Genomic DNA, 18,514 nt, shown 5'->3' with positions numbered 1-18,514 from the left:
CCCAGACGTCCCCAGCGCCCAGCCCCCCTCTCCACGCCTCCCGGCGCGCTCCGCTCTCGGGACCGCACTTACCGGGAACTCGCTGTCCGCGGGCCCTGTCCACCTCGCTCTTCCAGCGCTATGGGGACCCCCTGGCCGCAGCCAGCCCAGCACCCTTTCGACGCGCCCGGCCCCGCGCTCCGCGTTCAAGATGCGGGAGGGGGCGCGCACTGTTTCCCCCAACCAGGGCCGCCCCCGCCGCCGCGCGGCCTCCCGGCGCGCCAGCCTCAGCGTCTCCCAAGCTCTCCGTCGGTGCCCGGCTGGACGCAGAGGGGGCGCGCCGCAGATTTAGGGAGCCTGAATTCAGGGTCAAAGGGCAGCTTAGCGCCCCTTCTCCAGCGTGGTAGGAGAGTGGCATAATTCCAGCCAAACCCCGTTTTACAAGGCCTGTTCAGCTTGGCCACTGGGGTCCAAAATTCCTTTTGACCCCCCGGGGGGTGAGTGGGTGGGTGACTGAAGTCGGGAACACAAGCGACACTTTTTTTTTTAAACAAAACTTTATTGGTAATAGTTTCAAATATGTTTACAACAGCACACTGTTCAAGAGGAAGTCGCGTCCTTCGCAGCACACAGGTTGAATCGCCCCCGCGCCCACCCAGGGCCCCACTCCAGGCCTGAGAGCTCCTCCTGGGTTGGGGAGAAGTCAGGAGAGGGACAGATACGAGGGTGAATGGGGTACCTCCCCAGCGATTCCCACAGAGCTTTTTTATTGAGAGGAAAAAAGCGTAAATCAGAGGGGGAGGGAGAGAACGAGTGATGGACAGCTGACAGCTAAACTAGAAGAGGGACTTCCAGGATCAGGCGCGGGGGCGGAGGCCACAGGGCGAGTAAAACAGGCAGCCCCTCCTAAGCAAGCCTGGCCTTGAACCCTGGGCCAAGTGGGGGCAGTAGGGGAGGGGCTTTCTCTCTTGTCCTTTTTTTTTTTTTTTTGCAGCGTTTGCCTTCTCAATTGCGCGGAGAGAAGATGGGCATTAAAAATCTAGCCAAGAATAAAATTAAGGAGTTTCTGATGGGAGGGAGAGACCCTGGGGCTTGCGGTTGCCCCTCAGTCTTTGGGGGGGCACTCCTCTTTGGCAGGGTGAAGGGGTAGCTGCTTTGTCTGGCTCCCGAAGCCCAGGGTGTATGTATAAAGGTCTGTAGGGGAGTAGGAAGAGAGGCTTCCTGAAGGGGCTGAGACCCTCTCCACACTTGGCAGGGGACACCAGAGGAGGGGACAGGGCAGAGGAGCCGTTTGGAGGAAGAGGTCTTATCCCCAGCTGCGTCCTTACAAAGCCACATTTGCTTCCCAGCCTTGTTAAAATGAGTTTGAGGGACAGGGGGACCAGGAAAGGGAAATGAGGGCAGAGGGAAGGTGGGAGGGAGGCACTGATGGAACTTAAATAATATTTTGAATGGTTTTTCTTAAAATTCCTAGCAAATAGCCCACTGTACCGGTCACTAAAATCTCCCCTCTCCTTGGCAGGACTGCTGTGGAGGAGAGGTTGGCTTTTCCACTCATTTTGCCCTTTATGACTCTTGGGGCCTGAAGTTTAGGAGGAGGGATTGGAGTTAGGCCTGAGCCCCTCTCTCTTCACCCAGGACACACCAGCAAGACCTGGTCTGACAAGGGTGGGTAAACGAATTAAAAATAGAAGTGGGCTGAGGTTGGGTAGGAGGGTGGGAGAAGCGGTAGAACGAGTGGGCTGAGGACAAAAGGGGTAAAGGGGGAGCAGCTGGTGTTTCCATCCCTCCAAAAATCTGGGCTTTTTGCTCCTCCTTCCCTGGAGGGTGGGTTGGGGTGAAATTAGATGCAATGAACTCTGGGGCCCTCTGGCTGTTCAATTCAACCCTCCCACCCCACCCCCCACCAAAAAAAAAAAAAAAAGGAAAACCCATGGGGCACAGGCAGACCCCTAAAATTCAGAAAACTCCTTGCCACACTTCTCACTGATGGAGACCCGGATCTCTTCCTCCTCATAGTCGTCAAAGTTACTCGTGTCTCCCGGGCCTTTAAACTTTGGTATGAAGGGAGCTTCCACCTGGAGTGGGACCGAGAACCACCCGGGAGTCATTGGTGAACACAATCATAATTACAACAATAAATGTGAGCGGCCTCATTGCTTAAGATAGCTTAGTATTAGTGTGTGGACCCCTCTTAACAGCCCAACTCAGCAATGATAAATACTGCCCAAGGTCACAGAGTGACTAAGTGAACCCAGAATCCCATGTCTCGATGTCCCCTGCGCCCCCAGGTGGCACCAAGCTGCCTCCTCTGACCTGCTCTGAGTCTGAAGCCTCCCCTCTTCCCACCCTTGACCCCTGACTTCCTGACACTCTCAGTTCACCCAGGGGGTCAAGGTCAGGCCCACCTTCCTCTGGTAGATGGCAATCCAGTCAGTCGTGGCAAACCACTTGTGGTTCTTGATGTCATTGACTCCATTCTTGAGGTTCCCAAAGCGCTTGGTGAGGTCTACCTGCAGGAGGTTCCGAAGCAGGTCCTTCAGGTCCGAGCTGAAGTGCGACGGGAACCGCACCTGGGAGAAGTGGGGGCAGAGGTGGGGCTGGTCAGGGGGAGGATGCTGGTCTGGAGCTTCAAGAGCCTAGGACACTGCCTTGTCCCTACAAAGCCTTATCTAAAGTCTAGTGGGGCCAGTGTGAAGCCCTGATGCGGGAGGGCCGGCTGGGGCCCTGAGACTGCGTTTCTAATTAGCTCCCGGTAATACTAAACCTGCTGGGGAAGGGACCACTGCTCTAAAGTGCTGCATACAGTGCTGCAATGGCTCCTGTGTTGTTGTGGTTTTTTTTTTCATTTTTATTGTATTATTTTTACGTGTACTGGCTCCTGTGTTGTTGTGGGTTTTTTTCATTTTTATTGTATTATTTTTACGTGTACCGTCAAATCAGATCTGACTGGTACAGGAGGAGATCGCCCCCTCCTTCTCCAGTAGAGCATCTGGTGGATTTGAACTGCGTACCTCTGGGACTGCAATGCAGCGTCTTGCCACTAGGCCACCAGAGCTCCCTGGCTCCCGTTTTAAAAATGAGGAAACTGAGGCTCGGATGGGCTACACAGCTTGCCTAAAGTCACACAGAGGAGTAAGAAAGGATGCTTTTGTCACAAGTCTATAGGATTTTGGAACCTGCATTCCTAGCCACTGCTTTCTATCCAGCCTTGCTGGGGTCTGGGTGCTTCTAAAATAGAAATACTTGGGAAAAGAATGGTGTTTCCATTTCATACCTCTGGACTGTTAAAGCTCTGTCATTCTTTAGGGCCCAGGTCAGCTCTCCTCCCTAAACTTTCTCCAGTGCTGAGCCCGTTTAGCCTTGCCTCTAAGCAGGGTGGCCAAAGCTACAAGAATAGACTTCAAGTCTGCTTTGCCTCTTCCACCTGTGTGACCCTGGACATGGCCCTTAACCTCTCTGGGCCTGTGTCTGCTTCTGTGACAGGAGAAAGCTATCCAGGGTTGCAGGCAGGCATGGGAGAGAGAATCCAGTTGAACTGCTATCAAACTCAAGAAAACTCAACTCATTGAGGTCAAGTTAGAACCAACTCACAGCTGACCCTCCAGCAGGTTTTCAGAGGTCGTGACACTGCCCGTCTTTCCCCTGAGGGGCAGCAGGTGGATTCAAACCTCCTGCCTTTGCGTTGGCAGTACAGCTCCTTACCCACTAGGCCGTCACAGCTCAACTGAAAGGTGGACAGTCTGAATCCATGAGCTGAGCTCGCTCCTTGGCAGAAAGAGGGGTAATCTCCTCCTGTGCGATTTACAGCCTTGGAAAACTCACTAGGGGGTCAGCTGCTGAGTCAAATTTTGACTCAACTGCAGTAAGGGACAGAAGTGGTGTGGGAGTTGTAAAATGTGACAGAGAAAGGAGTTGCATACGACTTTCTACCTTAGAGACGTCTATGCCTCATGCCCTGAGCTATTTTTCTTGATTTCTCTTCTCTCTGTCCAGCACAGAACGCTCCACTTGGCAGTTGATGGCTTTCCCCAATCACTCCGAGACGTAGCTGACTGCCCTTTGCTCAAAGGGAGCTGTTGAGGCTCAGGGAGGCCGAACCCCCTGCCCGAGGCTTCAGAGCCAGCACGTGGCGGAACAGGGACTCAAAGGCAAGCCTGCCCACCCAGACGGAGCATGGCGCTGCTTCTGCCATTTCAAGGGGGCTCCGGGCGACCAGTCGCTCCTGTGCACAGAAATGCTACGCAGGTAGGTGAGCCTTGGGCGAGGTGAGGCCTCTCTGTGCCTGTCTCCACTTACTTCCCCCGGTGGGGGTCTCCCACATGAGGGAGACAATGCATCAGGGCTGAAGACTGAAGGGGTTCCTGTGGTGCCATTTAATGCTGTCCCAAAATGCAAGCCCTTACAGTTCCACCTGCACTTACCTGAGCCTCAGGGTCAGGGAATCTGAATTTGGGAAGGGAACTGGCCCACAGACCACAGCCGATGGGGAGTGGCGTGGCACTTGGGTATTTGCAGGAGAGAACCATAGAAATGCACCCCAAGGGGATAAGTACAGGGCAAAAGAGGAAGTGCACAGGCCGGGCTGGGCCTGCAGGCACTGAGGCGCTCCACGGGGCTCAGGTGGGATTCCGTCCCACTGCTGGGGCCACGCAGGGAAGCTGTGCCAGGTGTCGGTGTTGCCACAGCAAGAGATCTGGCGTGGGACCTGCCTGGCCCATCTGAAAACCCTTCTGGACTATTCCAGTAATGAGCCGGGGCTCCGTGGAGAGGAATGCAGGCTGGCTGCCCACACTCAGCCTCACCTTCCCAGAGACGATTTTCTCATAGATCTGGATGGGCTGGTCGGCGAAAAAAGGGGGGTAACCGGCTGCCATCTCATAGATGAGGACCCCCAGGGCCCACCAGTCCACAGCTTTGTTGTAGCCCTGGGATGAAAGGTGGCAGAGTTAAGGGGAGGAGGCCAGAAGGAGTGTGGGTGGAAAGGGGTGAAGGTGGGGTGCTGGGCAAAGACCTACTTTGCTTAGGATAATCTCAGGAGCCAGATACTCAGGGGTCCCACACAAGGTCCAGGTGCGGCCTTTGACACGCTTGGCAAAACCAAAGTCTGTCACCTGCAGGGATAAGAAGGGACAGTTGGTAGGGAGGGCGGGTGCAAGCCACGGCCACCTGAGGCTGCCCTCCTGGGCCTGGCGGCACCTGAATGTAGCCCTGTTGGTCAATGAGAAGGTTCTCCGGCTTCAGGTCCCGGTAGATGAGATCAAGTGAGTGCAGGTACTCGAAGGTCAGCACGATCTGGGCTGCATAGAAGCGGGCGTGCGGCTCACTGGTGGGACAAGCAGAAGGGCCGGTGAGTGCTGGTGGACGTGGCCACCGGGACCTGCTCACCACACCCGTCCAGCAGGTGGGCTGGCACCAACACCCAAGCATGCCCGGTCCAAGTCAAAGCCCAGCTCACTGCCACCGAGTCAATTCTGACCCAGAGCGAACCCCACAGGTCGGACTGAGGCTGTTCCAGCGGGTTTTGAGAGCTGTGAATCTTTACTAAAGCAGATGGCTACATCTTTCTTCCCTGGGGCACCCCACCTGGTGGGTTCGAACCCCACTGACCTTTTGGTTATCAGCCCAACACCCAGGAATGGAAAATGCCTATGCGGTCACTTCAGGTTGTAATGTCTATTTCACCCTATTTTGTTCTGTGTTGGTTGAAATGGGGCAGATGCAGACATGAAAACGGACAGGGACCTGGAGAGGCCATGGCCACATTCATGCTGGGCTGGCCCCTGTACAGCCGCAGTGGCCTGGCTGTGCGCCTGTGCCTGTGACCTGCACCAGGCTGGAGCGTCAGGGCCAGGAGAAGCCTGGGGGCTGCTTACCTGAATCTTCCGATTCGCCGTAGGTGTGAGAACATCTCCCCGCCGGGCACGTACTCCATAACCATGTATAAGTTGGAGTTGTCCTGTGGGAAGCAGTGGCTGGTCAGAGCTCCAGGGGTGCTTAGACACAGTAAAGGGTCCTCGAGTGACGCACACACAAGGAGCCAGGCGCTGGGCTCTCATCTGCTCATGCGCAAAGGGGGCAGCTGAGTCCGTGGCGTTACCAGGGGAAAGAGTGTGGGCCACAGATGAGCCAAGGGCCTGGCTGAATGCCTCAGCTCACGTCTAAGACTATCTTGAGCAAATCTCTCTCAGGCTAGTTTTATCATCTGTAAAACGGAACTTGCAAAGTCCAGAATAAAAATGAAAACGCAGGGCGCCTTGTTAAACAATTATCCGGACTCTTGAGGTGACAGCAGCAAGATAGCAGACCAAGCACAGCACTCTCTGACTGTGCGGCTGCATGTGTCTGTGACACCAGCCCCGAGTAACCCTGGCCAGCTCTCAGCACGCTGCCTCAAACAGCGGATTCAGGGCACTCACTATAGTACCTCTAGGCAAGAACTATCCTGATGCCCATTTTACAGGTGAGGAAGATGAGGTTCAAGGTACTGACATCACTGGGTCAGAGTCACACAGGAAAGAAGTTCAGGGCCAGCGTTCAAATCTCGGCTGTCTGACTGCAGCATCCAGTCTCCTTCCTGGCCGTGTGTTAGGTTTTTCCTATCAACGGAGTGGTGAATCTGAAGGAAGCTACCAAGGTTAGGTGACTCATCCGTCCAAGGTTAGTAAGCTAGAGCACGGCAGCCCAGGAATTGAACTTGGGTCTAGCAGACTGACTCCTAACCCGACTCCTGACTCCTAGGATCTCGCTCTCCTCATCCCTGGTCCCCGACACCTGTGACCCAACAGAGGTGCCCCGGAGCCTGTGAAGCCACACCTTGAAGGAGAACTCGAGTTTCACAAGGAACGGAAAGCTGACCGCTTGCAGGATGCGCTTTTCATTCAGGGTGTGCTCGATCTGTTTCAGCTTCACCACCTGTGGGGAGAGAGGGGCAGATGGAGCGGAGGCAGCGTGAGGGGGGTGGCTGGGCCCACCCGCGTCTTCTGCCTGAGGGCTTGAGACCCACTGGGCATAGAGAGGGGCATTGAGGACACAGGAGAAAGCAAGAGTTTCTGATCCATGGCAGTACAAGAGTCAGCTAGCCTGAGCCCAATGACCTAGCCCAGTTAGGGGGAAAGCAGTGGTCAAGGAGGGCTTCCTGGAAGAAGGGACACGGGAGTCATCCAAGGAGGGAGTGTTTACAAACAGCCAACATGGGTTCTAGAGCACCCCTTGCACCATTGGGACTTAGGGTGAATTCCTCCTTAGCCTTTGTTACTGTTGTGTACTGTTAAGTTTTCAGAGGCAGTCCAATCATATGGGAGGAGACTGCCCATCTTTCTCCTGTGGAGCAGCTTCTGGATTTCAACTATGTGCCTTCGGGTTGACAGTGCAGCTCCTTACCACGAGGCCACCAGAGTGCCCCTCAGCCTGTAGCTGGACCTTAATAGCACCCAGCACGAGCCAGGCACCTCAGTGCGCTGCTGTGGGTTCTTCTTGAAGCACAGCTGCACCCTCACTGTCTACCCTTGTGCTGCCCAGTCGCCACCCATGACCACCAGGCGTTTCAAATGTGGCTGGCTTGGAGCTCTGGTGGCCTGGTGGCAAGAAGCTGCAGTGCAATCCCAGGAGTACCCAGTTCAAATCTACCAGATGCTCTGTTGGAGAAGGAAGGACAATCTCTTCCTGTACCAGTTAGATCCAATTTGATGGTACACACACAAAAAAAATAATAAAAATTTTTTAAAAAATGTGGCTGGCTTAAGTGGGGAAGTGAGTGGACATTTTTTAAGTATCTAAGATGAAGATTTAAAAATGGACACTTGACCTCCTTGTACCCCCAATATGTTTTTCCCAATTAAAAAAATATTAAAAAAAATTTAAAAAAAAAAAAAAGGACACTTGAGGGAGCTCTGGTGGCCTAGTGGCAAGAAGCTGCACTGTAATCGCAGAGGTTCATGGTTCAAATCCACCAGATGCTCTGCTAGAGATGGGAGGGTCAATCTCCTCCTGTACCAGTCAGATCTGATTTGACAGTACACACACACGCAATTAAAAAAGAAATAACTTTAAAAAATTTAAAAAAAGGACACTTGATTTAGTTGTTTGAAAACTTCATGTTTTTCTGCTGAAAACTGACCATCCGAGTAGAACTCTCTTCAAATACTTCAGTCACATACTTGCTGATTTCAAAGATAAGTCCAACAAGAAGGCGGCAAAATATTTCAACAAAGATACTCTCCCCCAGATCACATGTTAAGATGATAAGATTTTACAGACACTGGCTTAATTAACACCTCTTGTTAAAATCAGTGTCACCAGTCACCTTTCTTCTTTCTGCAATGAGACTAGAATGTTTACATTTCTGAATTTGGAAGCAACAAGTGGTTCACGTTGCATTTGTCTAGAATAACGCTGTCTACAGATTGCCTGGTGCAGGGCAGAGCCTCGGACACCGTTGTAGAAAGAATGGATCTATCAACATACTTTCCCCATGAAGCTACCTCACTACCGGTTTGGTGTCTGGGTCCCGACCTGGTATTTCCCGATCCCGTGTCATAGGGTTTGGCAGCCTGGGGGAGAAGCCGTGTGAGGACAGCATGGCTTCTTCTGGTCCCCAGGCCCTGAGCATTTCAGGGGCTCAGGAAAGAGTGGGTGAGTAGTGCAAGGGCAGAGAGAACACTCCAGGCACGGGAGCAGCGGGGCACAGGGCCAGGGCGGAGGGCCAGGGCGCAGGGCTGGTGGTGCAGGGCCAGGGCGCAGGGCTGGTGGTGCAGGGCCAGGGCGCAGGGCTGGTGGTGCAGGGCCAGGGCGCAGGGCTGATGGTGCAGGGCCAGGGCGTGGGGCTGGCGGCCAGCTCACCTTCTGTTTGTCTAGGATTTTCATGGCATAGTGGTTCCCAATTTCCTTGTGCCTCACCAGCATTACTCGTCCGAAGGAGCCCGTGCCGAGGGTCTTGATTCGATCAAATTGATCCAGTTGGGCTGTATTCTGTCAGAGGAAAGGTCAGGAGAGTCAGGGACCCCTGTGTGGCACCTGCTGGGCCCCGTTCAGGGCATCTCCATTGCCACCAGCAGAGGGGGCCCTGAGGGATGGGTGGCCTGAGGGGGTGAGGACGCGGGCAGAACAAGATGGTGGCAGGCGCATTCCTCAAGGAGGGTGGCAGGGGCCAGATCCGGCCCTGGCCTGGGGCCCAGGAGCTGCTGGCAGCTGCGTGGGGGGCAGGGGCCGACAGACAGGAGAGGGTAGCAGGGTGGGGGAGTTTGGCCACGGGCAATCAAGTGTCTGTGCCTGGGAGTCTTCATAGGGGTGTGAGAAACCCTCCCTGGGGACGCTGAAGGCCAAGCTTACAGCAGGGACATGGTCAGGGAGCCAGGGCCCCTCACCCCTCCCAGAGTTCTGCACCAGGGGCTTACCTGAGCAGGATTTTCCCATTTTTTAAGAAAATCTTCTTTGGCTTTGGCTAAGAACTCTTTCACTGAAAGAAAGAAAGAAAAGAGAGGGTTAAATGGAGATCCCACCTCGTCAGGGCAGGCCCAGACGACTTCTGAGCTGCTGCCCATTGTGGAAAGTGGGGGTGCCTTGCTTGGAGCCTGACTTACCCCCACTGTCTCTGGGGTACCCTGGCTAAGCCTATGGGCAGTTTGGAGAGGCCCTAACCTGGGTTGGGACCTGAGGTCCCCCCTATTACAGGAAGGCAGGACCTGGCTTTAACTTCATCCAAGAAAGTGGTACAAGGAGGCTTGGGGTCACTCTAGGGGGACAGAGAGCAGCAGCCAGGCCAGCCCACCCCCACTTGCCCCAGTTCTGACCAACATTCCAGGGCCAGGGAAGACGCCAGCCGAGGTATTTATAGCTTAGGGATTTGGCTGTTCCTCTGGCCCCTACTCTGGGAGGCTGGGCCTGGGGTAGAGGCCTCCGGGGCTCGGGTGGCGGGCGTCCTTGGGGGGCTCAGCTAGCAGGCGCCCTTGGGAGACTCAGCTGTCGCCCTGGCCCCCAGCCGGCCTTTGCCAATGGCAGGGCCCTTGATTCAAAGACGGTTCAAGGAGGCCAACTCCACAAAGCCTCGCTAGATACCTGTGCCTGGGGTCTCCCTGGAATCCCACAGCGCCCATGACTTTCCTGCTAACCTCGGAGACACTCCCGCAAGGCCCTGGGTGGCTGGTTTAGCTATACTATCTCCTCTGATTGGCCGGCCAAACTTTTACCCATTCTCCCCATTTAACAGCCCAGAAAACTGAGGCTTGAAACCACTTATCCTTACCAAGGCTGCAAGGCAGCTGAGCAAACTGAGTCAGGAATGCTGAACAAGACAGTGTTCAGATTCCCCCCTGATCCCTGATAAGCTGTGACTTCCTTCCCCTCTCTAGACCATTATATCTGCTTATCTGTAAAATGGGGGCAATAAAAATCTGCTGTTGGGACCTCTCTAAAGTACTCAGGAGCAACGGTGTCTCTCTGGAGACTAAGGTGCGCCTGATATAGGCCATGGTCTTTGCAATCACTTGTTATGCATCAGAGAGTTGGACAATGACTAGGGAGGACAGAAGGAGAATTGATGCCTTTGAGCTGTGGTGCTGGAGAAGGGTACTGAATGTACCCTGGACTGCCAGGAAAACAAACAGATTCATCTTGGAGAGGATTAAACCAAGCTGCTCCTTGGAGGCAAGGATTCTGGGGCTTCGTCTGACATACTTTGGACATGTTGCCAGGAGGGACGGGTCCTTGGAGAGGGACATCATGCTTGGGAGGGTGGAGGGACTGCGCAGGAGGGGAAGACCCTCTATGAGATGGATTGATTCGGTGATTGGGGTAATCGGGATGGGTGTGTCAGAGGCGGTGCGGTTGGTGCAGGATAGAGCAGGGTTTGGGGTTGTTGTGCACAGGGGCACTATGAGTCGCAGGCGACTCGACGGCACATAACAACAACAACAACAACAACAGAACAGACTTGGAAAGTGGTTGTGAAGATTAAACACGCTCTGATTTCCAGAGGTTGGTGCTGTATAAAGTGTTCAATATTAATTTTAAGCATTTTTAAAAATCAACGTATAAAATACACATGGAAATGGACCATGTGCTCAAAGCTCAAACGCACAGTCTCACAGATGTGTCTGTTATGACACATCAATGGTCCTGTGCTGGAAGCTTTCTGTGCTAATTCTAACCCTGCTGAGTAGAAGCTGCTATGATTCCTTCCCATTGTACAGATGAGAAGATTTGAGACCGTCAGAGAAAAGGCAGACGGGAAAGGTCACTTGGCCTGGCCTTACTGCCCATGAGATTAACTTCATCACTACCGATGAAGGTGGCAGTTACATGCTGGACACAGTGCACCAGGGACACTGGGAAGACACTCGAGACAGACCTGCGTTGACACCTTGACACCCAGCATCCTTGGGGCTGTTTTCACATCAGCCTTCTGCACCTACACTTTGGTCCCACCTATCTTCTGTCTGTCCTCACCTCTATATGTTGCCAGGAACCCCTCATAGCCTCGTGAGTAACCACTGCTCCCACTCTGTCCCTGAAGCTCAGCATTCCCTAAGCCCTCCTCTCACCTGGCTGGGAGAGTGAAGTGCCCAGGAGAACCCTACAGTGACCTGGGTCCCAAGAAGGTAGTTTGTGCCTGGAAGAGCTGCACCCTGGCCAAGAAACCTTTCTGTGCCTGGACACTGGGCTACTTCCAGGGTCCACCAGCAACGCCTTTACACCACATGTCACCTTCTTCAGAAACCCTTAAAGAGAATGATGCCAAGTTCCAGACCGAGGTGTGTGTGTGGGGAAGGTACCCATCTGAGACTCTAATTGCACCCACACAAGAAACAAGAGAGGAACAGGCTTGGGAAGCAATGAAAGAATGCCCGGTCTTGCGTCCTCCCTTGTTCTAATGCTCCCAGCTCAGCCTTAGTGGATGTGATCCCAGTGCTGCTGTTGCTCCCTGAGGGCCTCCGAAGGGCCCCCGCCTTAGCACGGCTCTTCTCTGGCTTCTCAAAGCAACAGAAAGCGCAGGATGTGCCCTCTTGATGCCATGGCAGTGCCATCAACTTGCCATATTTGACAGCAAATGGGAAAAGAGTGACAGTCTCAGGAAGGACGGGCATATAGAGAGGGATTACGGGGAGTGGGGTTGTAACCAGGAGCCCCCAACTCACCTCTGCTTCCTGCCTCTTCCAGCAGAGGGTGGGATGGGGATGGGAGAGGGTGATCTGGGGCCCATCTGCTCCTGGCCAGAGAGGATCAGGGTGCTGGCTGAGGCTTGGGTTCCCAGAAAGCTTGGCGAAGGTAGCCCAGGAAACGGACTGCCAGGTGAACCCAGAGGAAGAGGTGTAACCAAAGCTGGAAAGTGGTCTCTGAGTCCCCACCCCAGCTGTTGCCTGACTCTAGATCCATCCGGTCAGGTCACCCGGGGCTCTCCCTGAAATCTGCTTTGCAGAGAAACAGGAAAACCAGATCCTTGGAGCCTTGGGGACACAGAGGAGGAGCTGGTTGCCACGGAAGCATTTAAAGGTACCTGCTCCCAGCTGGCCAAGGTCTGCAGAGTCCCCTCCCTGGCAAGAAGCAGTGGGAAGATTCTCAGGAGAGTGACACCCCCCCACCCCTGGCCAGGATACCTGACCAAGGGCAGGATGAGGAAGTTAAAAGTCCTGGTCCAGGTTCCTAAGATGCCAGACCTTGCATTCCTCAGTGGGTGCTGGACTGCTCGGAACATGTCACTTGACGGGTCAAGAGCAATACCCACCCTACAGAGGAGGAAGAATTAAGACCCAGGAAAACTCCTGAGGGCCCCAAAGGCCCCAGAGCTTCGTTAATTAGCTCAAAGAACAGCTGGAAAAACTGGGGGGGGGGCAGGGGAGGAAGAGCCACTTCCATTCATCTCCTTCTGAGGTCATTTTGAATCTGGAGCCCCCAGATTAGGCTAGCCTGAGAGAAAAATGGGTACATCTGACTCTATGTCTTGATTTTCTGTGGAGTGAGGAAAGGCATCTTTGGGATGTCCTTGGCCTCTGTCAAACCTTGCCCTGCGCTTGGCTGCGCTCTCAGCCATGAAAGTCCAAACCGGAAACGAAAGGCTAAACCCAGGGATGGGGGAGGGAGGGGCAGCCGTGACCATCTTCTTCCTTCCGTTTAGATCCCAAAAGAAGCTGCGAGTCAGTGGCAACCTCTTTAGTACCACTGGCACCCGTGGGCCCTGCTGGTGACAGGAAGTGGCAGAGAACAGAAACCCAGCCAGCTGCAGCCTCAGAGAACCTTCCGCCCTGCCCAGCCAACCTCTGCCCTTGTCTAGATTCCATTCTGGCTCAGGGAGAGAAACCCCAGGACCCCCCACAAAAAGTCACAGCAGGAAGCAGAAATCTAGAAATCCCCTGGGAATGGGGAATCGCTGTAGCAGAATACCAAACTGGGCAAAGAAAGAGCACAGCCTCATATCCCCCCTGACAACGATCTCAGGACCCTCTCTGCCCTCTGAAATCTGGCTGTCCTGGGAATTCTGGGCCTGGGAGCCTTCGAGCTCAGGCTGGATAGTTTCTCCACCGAACCTGGAGCTAATGCTTTGAGGTTGGACCCCAGTCTGAGTAAAATCTTAGCACAGGACAACACCAAGCCCCATTCTGAGTGAGCTTCAACACTGGACTGGACCAATCCCCACTCTGGGACTGGCTCCAACAATGGCAGGCCTACTCCAAGAAACAGTGCTGCAATCCCTAAGGCATGAGGTTCGAATCCGCCAGCTGCTCTAAGGGAGAAAGATGGGGAATCGCCTCCCCTGCGATTAAACTGCCTCTGAAAACCCGCTGGAGGGTCAGCTATGCGTCGATTTCAACTCGACAGTACTTAACAATGACAACACCCCAAAGTAAGCGCCGAACCCCAACATTACACGGTACCAATCCCCATTCTGCAATTAACGCCAATAGTGCCTGGACTCCACTCCCCATTCCGAGATTAACTCCAACAGTGCAAGTCTAAGCTGGGCTCCCCCACTCGGGGTAGGCCTCCACTTTCTGGACTGTTCCGAGGCCTCCCCGCAGGCTCCCCATCTCTCCCCGGACCCACAGATCAGAATTGTTAGTACGAGAGAAGGTCCCAGGGCTAGGCAGGAATTCCCTAACTCATCTTCTCTGTCCGCTCCCCACATCTTATATCTGCCCTCCCTAGTTTGGGGGGCAAGGGAGTGACTGGGGAGTTGCTATAGCAACAGGGCCCAACCTCACCTTCCGGGGAGTTGGAAGCCATCATTCAAGCTTTCCCTCGGAGCACCAGGAGTACGGTGGCTGGGAAGGCTCAGGAGACCTGTCACCCAGCTTGGCCTCTCACCACCCCCAGAGTCCTGCCTATAGGGGGAGCTGGGGAGTTGCGGGGTGGGGAAAGGTAAAAAAAAACAACAATCTGGAGGCCAATGGGGCATGAAAGGGGAAAAGAAATCTCTTTGAGCGATAGCGGCCTAGATTGGGCTAAGGGGAAAAAACTGTCCGGGCAGGACCCTCTTGGGCACCCATACAATTCGCCTATGCGCAGGTGTTTGGCCCTCTCCGGCTTCTGTAGGTCTTTGAAAGACGAGTTCTCTCCATCCACGGGTTTTTTTAGGCGCTCTTTTTACTTTGGGTGTTTGTATAGGCTTGTCTTTGGAGTTTAAGGGGTCGCTAGGTTAGCTCTTGGCCCTGTGGCCAGCTCCCAGGGAATCTTTGGCCAGTACCAACTTGGAGACTTGAACCCGACCTGGCTGGCTGTCCTCGGGGCCGCTGGTTCTATCTCAATTCCTCCAAGGCAGAGCTTGGGACTTTTTTCTCTTCTCTGCTTTACCAGCCTCTGCCAATCTTTGGGATTCCCCACTCCGACCCTATCTTCTAGGTTCATTCTAGATGTCCATCCACATGGGATGAGGCAGAAAACCTCGGCCTGCTCTGGCATGGAGACGGGGGCGTAGAAAGATGCGGGGTGTGTAATTGGTACCTCGTGAGTTCGGGTGGCCTAATGGGTATCAGTTGTGGTGCCAACTCAAAGAAACTAAGTTCAAATCCACCAACTGCTCCACGGGAGAAAGATGAGAAACCTTTTCTCTCAAAATTTACCGCCTCTAGCCCCCCACCCCTCCACCTCCCAGGCTCAGTTATGTGTTGGTTTGGACTCAATGGCACATTAAGACAGTGAGATTCTGCGGGAAGGAAACTGGCAATCTCTTCCCATGTGATATACAGCCTTGGACACTCAACGAAAGGTTGGCTATGAGTCGGTTCCAACTCCATGGCAGGGAGTTTTTGAGTGAAGCTCGGGCAGTTTCCTTATCCCTGATCGGGTCGGTGTGTGGCAAATGAAATTCAGGTGCCCCCTGCAGGCTGGCCTGGCTACTGCCCTTGCCCTGCTGTGGTCTGAAGGGGGCAAATTTAATAGTATTGCATCCTCTCCATTTCAGAGTTTCCATGCAGAGGCGCCTCCGTCCTCATCTTATTTCCATCTCTGGAAGCCCCTGCAAAGCTCGGGGAAGAAGTACATACAGCTTAGGGCTTTTCGCAAAGAGTGATACCGATTTTAGGGAGTCCACAATGCTACTTTTGTTGTTGTTGTTGTTACATATGTATTTGTATCAGAGAAAATATAACTGCCCCTGCAATACCACAACTTCATTATTTCTCTAGATGATGGGTCATGGTTTACTCAGGAATAAAAGTTGAGTACCTTTTCTATTATTTTAATAATGTATAAGCGACTAAAAGCAAAAGTTAAGTAGGCAGCATGAGAATGTTTTGAGTTGGACAATTATGGCATCCACGCAGATCTGGATGTGAATCCTGCCCCTGTGACGTCATCTACATAAAACGCAGCCTGTTTGGAAAATTCAGATACCAGCCAGTTAGGAATATCACAGAAGCAGATCTATGGAGACCGTTTAGCTTGGCACAGACTACAGTGGCTCTATTTCATCGTCCATTCCTGGGTGTCTTTTGGCCTGAGCTCTGAGAGTTAGTTCCTTCCGGAGTCTTTTGGGGGATCCTTTTCCTCCCGGTGCTTTCCACCCCCAAATGCACGTGCTTAGTAGGCTTAGAAGGTTTTCCAGGACTATGTCATCTCCTTAACTTTCAACTGAGCCAATGTAATATATAGCTGCCTGCCTCCACCTGCCACCTCCCAGCAGCCTCACCTGCTGGAGGCCGGCCCCTCTCCCCTCCCCAATCCCCTCATGCCCAGAGCTCATGCCCAGACCTTTTTTGGACACTACCCACCTGCTCTTCTGTCATCAAGCGCTCAACTACAGGCACTTGCCTCCCTGTTCCCCGCCCATCGGTGACATGTCAGGACTCCCTGTGACTGCCTGGTGCCTTCAAGTTCTGCTATTTGAACCTGGTGGGAATAAAGTTCTCTACCTTGCAGGGCTAGCTCTTTCCGGGAGAGGGGAATCAGATGCTAGATTTGAGGCCAATAACTACAGGGAGGGCACAGTCGGACACTGGTTCCCTTCTCAGCTCTATTTCTAGGTAACTGGAAGAGACTCTCAGGTAGGGGTCTAACTTTAGGTTGGAGTGACCAGCTGGAAAAATTGGGGAGGGGGCTTGAGACCATTTCTGAAAGCAGTTCCTGATGCAGAATCTCTGGCCTGAAAAGACCAGCACAATGTGAGGGTGCGAAGGAGTGAAAGAGGCCTCTCTCTGGCTAGGCCCTGGGAATGGCCAGAATCTGTTTGTCCCTTTGGCAAAGCAAATCCATAGGTGTCACCTACTGCTCTTCCCCCACTGTCCCACCCCCTTTCTCACCAACCCAGCTCAAACCCAACGAACCCTTGCTAAATCCAGGCACTCTTCACCCCCCCCCCCCTACTTTTCACCCAGCGCCAGAAGCGGGTGAAGCAGCCCTGGGGACCTGGTGAATGACGGAGCCTCAGTTGTGAAACAACCATTTATTGAGGGGCCCTTCAGGAGCCTGGAGGTCAAAGCCCCGCTGCTTAGCAAGAGAGTGGAGGGGTTTGGCGGATGCTGATGCCCCCACCCCCCTCCCTGGGAAAGAGGACGCAATGAATCCCAGAAAGACTGGCTCAAATCTGGCGTTGGAAGCACTGAAGCAGTTCCCTTGCTTCGTAAACAGTCTGCTCTCCCAGTCAGAGACAGACGCTTACTTGGAGGAGGGGACAGAGGGGCAGAGTGACAGAACAAGCGAGAAAGAGGGACAGAGGGACCCAGAAAGATCCTGTCCCCCCTGCCAAGTGACATAGAAGGGGAAAACAATGCTGGCTTCGGGGAAACGCTCAAGGGTGGCACAGGGCTGGGATAAAGTGAAGAAGGAAAGGGCAGGAGGAAGATGGCGGGGGCTGGGGGGGAGGGGTGTGGTCATCAAATGTCCCAGGTCCCCCTAGGGTGGAGACAGACCCCATAACACTCCCAGGATGCCAGAACTGTGGGTCGGGGTTTGGCAGTGGAACCTGTGTATAAGGTTAGTGAGGAAATAAGAATTTGAAGAAAGGGGCCAAGAAAGAGGGGGTGATGACAGGGTCCCATGTGAGGCCCCAGCGGTCATAGGTGCCATGGGTGGTAGTGACAGCTGGGGAGGGCGCATTGCCTTTGCCGTGTGGGGTGGCATTTGGCTGGAATGCGCCTATTGAAAGGTATTCTGCCGGCTCTCGGGCCCCAGCTTTGGACAGACAGGAGAACTGGGGGTAAGCAGCAAAGAATGGGGGGGATGTGGGGGAGGGGCCATGCGGTGATGGGCAAGGAGGGGACTGGCAGCGCGAGGCCTCGATCAGGGTCACGGCCCGGGCACTCACCGCTCTCCTGCTCGCTGCCCTTCTTGGCGGCGGCGGCGTTGCCCATCGCGGCGGCGGCTGCCCGGGCCAGTACCGGGGCTGCGGCGCGGTGGGTGCTGGCGGTGGCCGACGGCCCCGGAGCGCGCTAGGCAGCGGCTGCGGCGCCCCTGCGGGCTGGCTGCGCTGGCTGCGGCGCCGCGACCCCCGCCCAGCCCCTGCTTCCCGCGTCTCTCCGCGCCCGCCCGCCCGGGAACCTCAGCCCAAGTCCGCTGCTGCTGTCCGTGACGCCCCCGCAGCCCGTCGCCCATTGGCCAGCGCAGCCGTGACTGACGGCGTCGCACTGCTGTCCATTGGCCCGCCGTGACCCTCCCGAGCTGCCATAGGCTCTGGGCCCCTTGACGCGCTCCGTGGACTCCGGACCACTAGTGCGCTCGCGATGCCCCAGCTGGGCGGGCGGACGAACCTGATTGGCCGAAAAGCGCAACAGGGCCCGGGGCCCGCCCGGCGCGGCCGCTGATTGGCAGTGGCGCACGGTCCGGCAGGCCCTCCGCAGAACGTTCAGTGTCAATCCCGGGGTGAGAGGGCGGGGTAGCAGCGCAGTCGGCTGCCCAGGCCCGGGCGGCGGAGCTTGGCCAGTGGCCGCGCCGGGAGGCCCAGGAGGCGGCCCGGCGACACCGGCCGGCCCCGAGCGCGCCGCAGTCCCCCGCCCCCGCCCAGTGCGGCACCGGCCGCCAGCCAGCCAAGGTTGGCACCGTGGGCCGCCCGCGCAGCCGCTGTCCACCTGCCAGCGGGGGTTGGGCGCGCTTGGCGCTGCGGGTCAGA

At 54.9% G+C, this 18,514-nt stretch overlaps 2 protein-coding genes across 4 annotated transcripts in view; both read right to left on the bottom strand.

The window, feature by feature from the left end:
* Positions 1–1,537, bottom strand: part of SAMD1 (sterile alpha motif domain containing 1) — a 4,589-nt gene extending 3,052 nt beyond the window's left edge. The window contains exons 1-2 of the mRNA XM_006900815.1: positions 1,471–1,537; positions 8–299 (exon numbers count right to left, since the gene is read on the bottom strand). Of these exons, the coding sequence (XP_006900877.1) occupies positions 8–299; positions 1,471–1,537 (359 nt within the window). The remainder of the gene's footprint in view (positions 1–7; positions 300–1,470) is intronic.
* Positions 1,538–1,878: 341 nt separating this feature from the next.
* On the bottom strand, positions 1,879–17,957 carry PRKACA (protein kinase, cAMP-dependent, catalytic, alpha). Of its 3 annotated transcripts, none has more exons than XM_006900773.1 (10): positions 17,714–17,957; positions 9,375–9,436; positions 8,821–8,949; positions 6,796–6,894; positions 5,856–5,938; positions 5,179–5,305; positions 4,998–5,093; positions 4,785–4,907; positions 2,388–2,552; positions 1,879–2,057 (listed from the first exon to the last, which is right to left on the bottom strand). In XM_006900773.1, exons 1-10 carry the CDS (start codon positions 17,757–17,759, stop codon positions 1,932–1,934), a joined length of 1,056 nt encoding a protein of 351 aa, XP_006900835.1. In that variant the 5' UTR covers positions 17,760–17,957; the 3' UTR covers positions 1,879–1,931. The 3 variants fall into 3 exon arrangements, with proteins under 3 accessions (XP_006900835.1, XP_006900836.1, XP_006900837.1); XM_006900774.1 differs by lacking the exon at positions 17,714–17,957 and adding an exon at positions 14,175–14,196; XM_006900775.1 differs by lacking the exon at positions 17,714–17,957 and adding an exon at positions 13,561–13,570.
* Positions 17,958–18,514: the final 557 nt, after the last annotated feature.

Source organism: Elephantulus edwardii, unplaced genomic scaffold (assembly GCF_000299155.1).
Source record: "Elephantulus edwardii isolate Elephantulus edwardi_28Jun2011 unplaced genomic scaffold, EleEdw1.0 scaffold00296, whole genome shotgun sequence".
NCBI classification, from domain to species: Eukaryota; Metazoa; Chordata; class Mammalia; order Macroscelidea; family Macroscelididae; genus Elephantulus; species Elephantulus edwardii.
The sequence above is the reverse complement of the archived record's forward strand: the minus strand, read 5'-3'. Positions and strand labels throughout refer to the sequence as shown.

Excerpts from the sequence above, each read along its gene's own strand:
- PRKACA (XM_006900773.1), bottom strand. The coding sequence starts at position 17,759 with ATGGGCAACGCCGCCGCCGCCAAGAAGGGCAGCGAGCAGGAGAGCG. Across the intron at positions 5,939-6,795 it reads AACTCGAGTTCTCCTTCAAG|GACAACTCCAACTTATACAT; the intron begins GTGTGGCTTCAC and ends TGCTTCCCACAG. Across the intron at positions 2,058-2,387 it reads TTGCCATCTACCAGAGGAAG|GTGGAAGCTCCCTTCATACC; the intron begins GTGGGCCTGACC and ends GTCCCACTCCAG.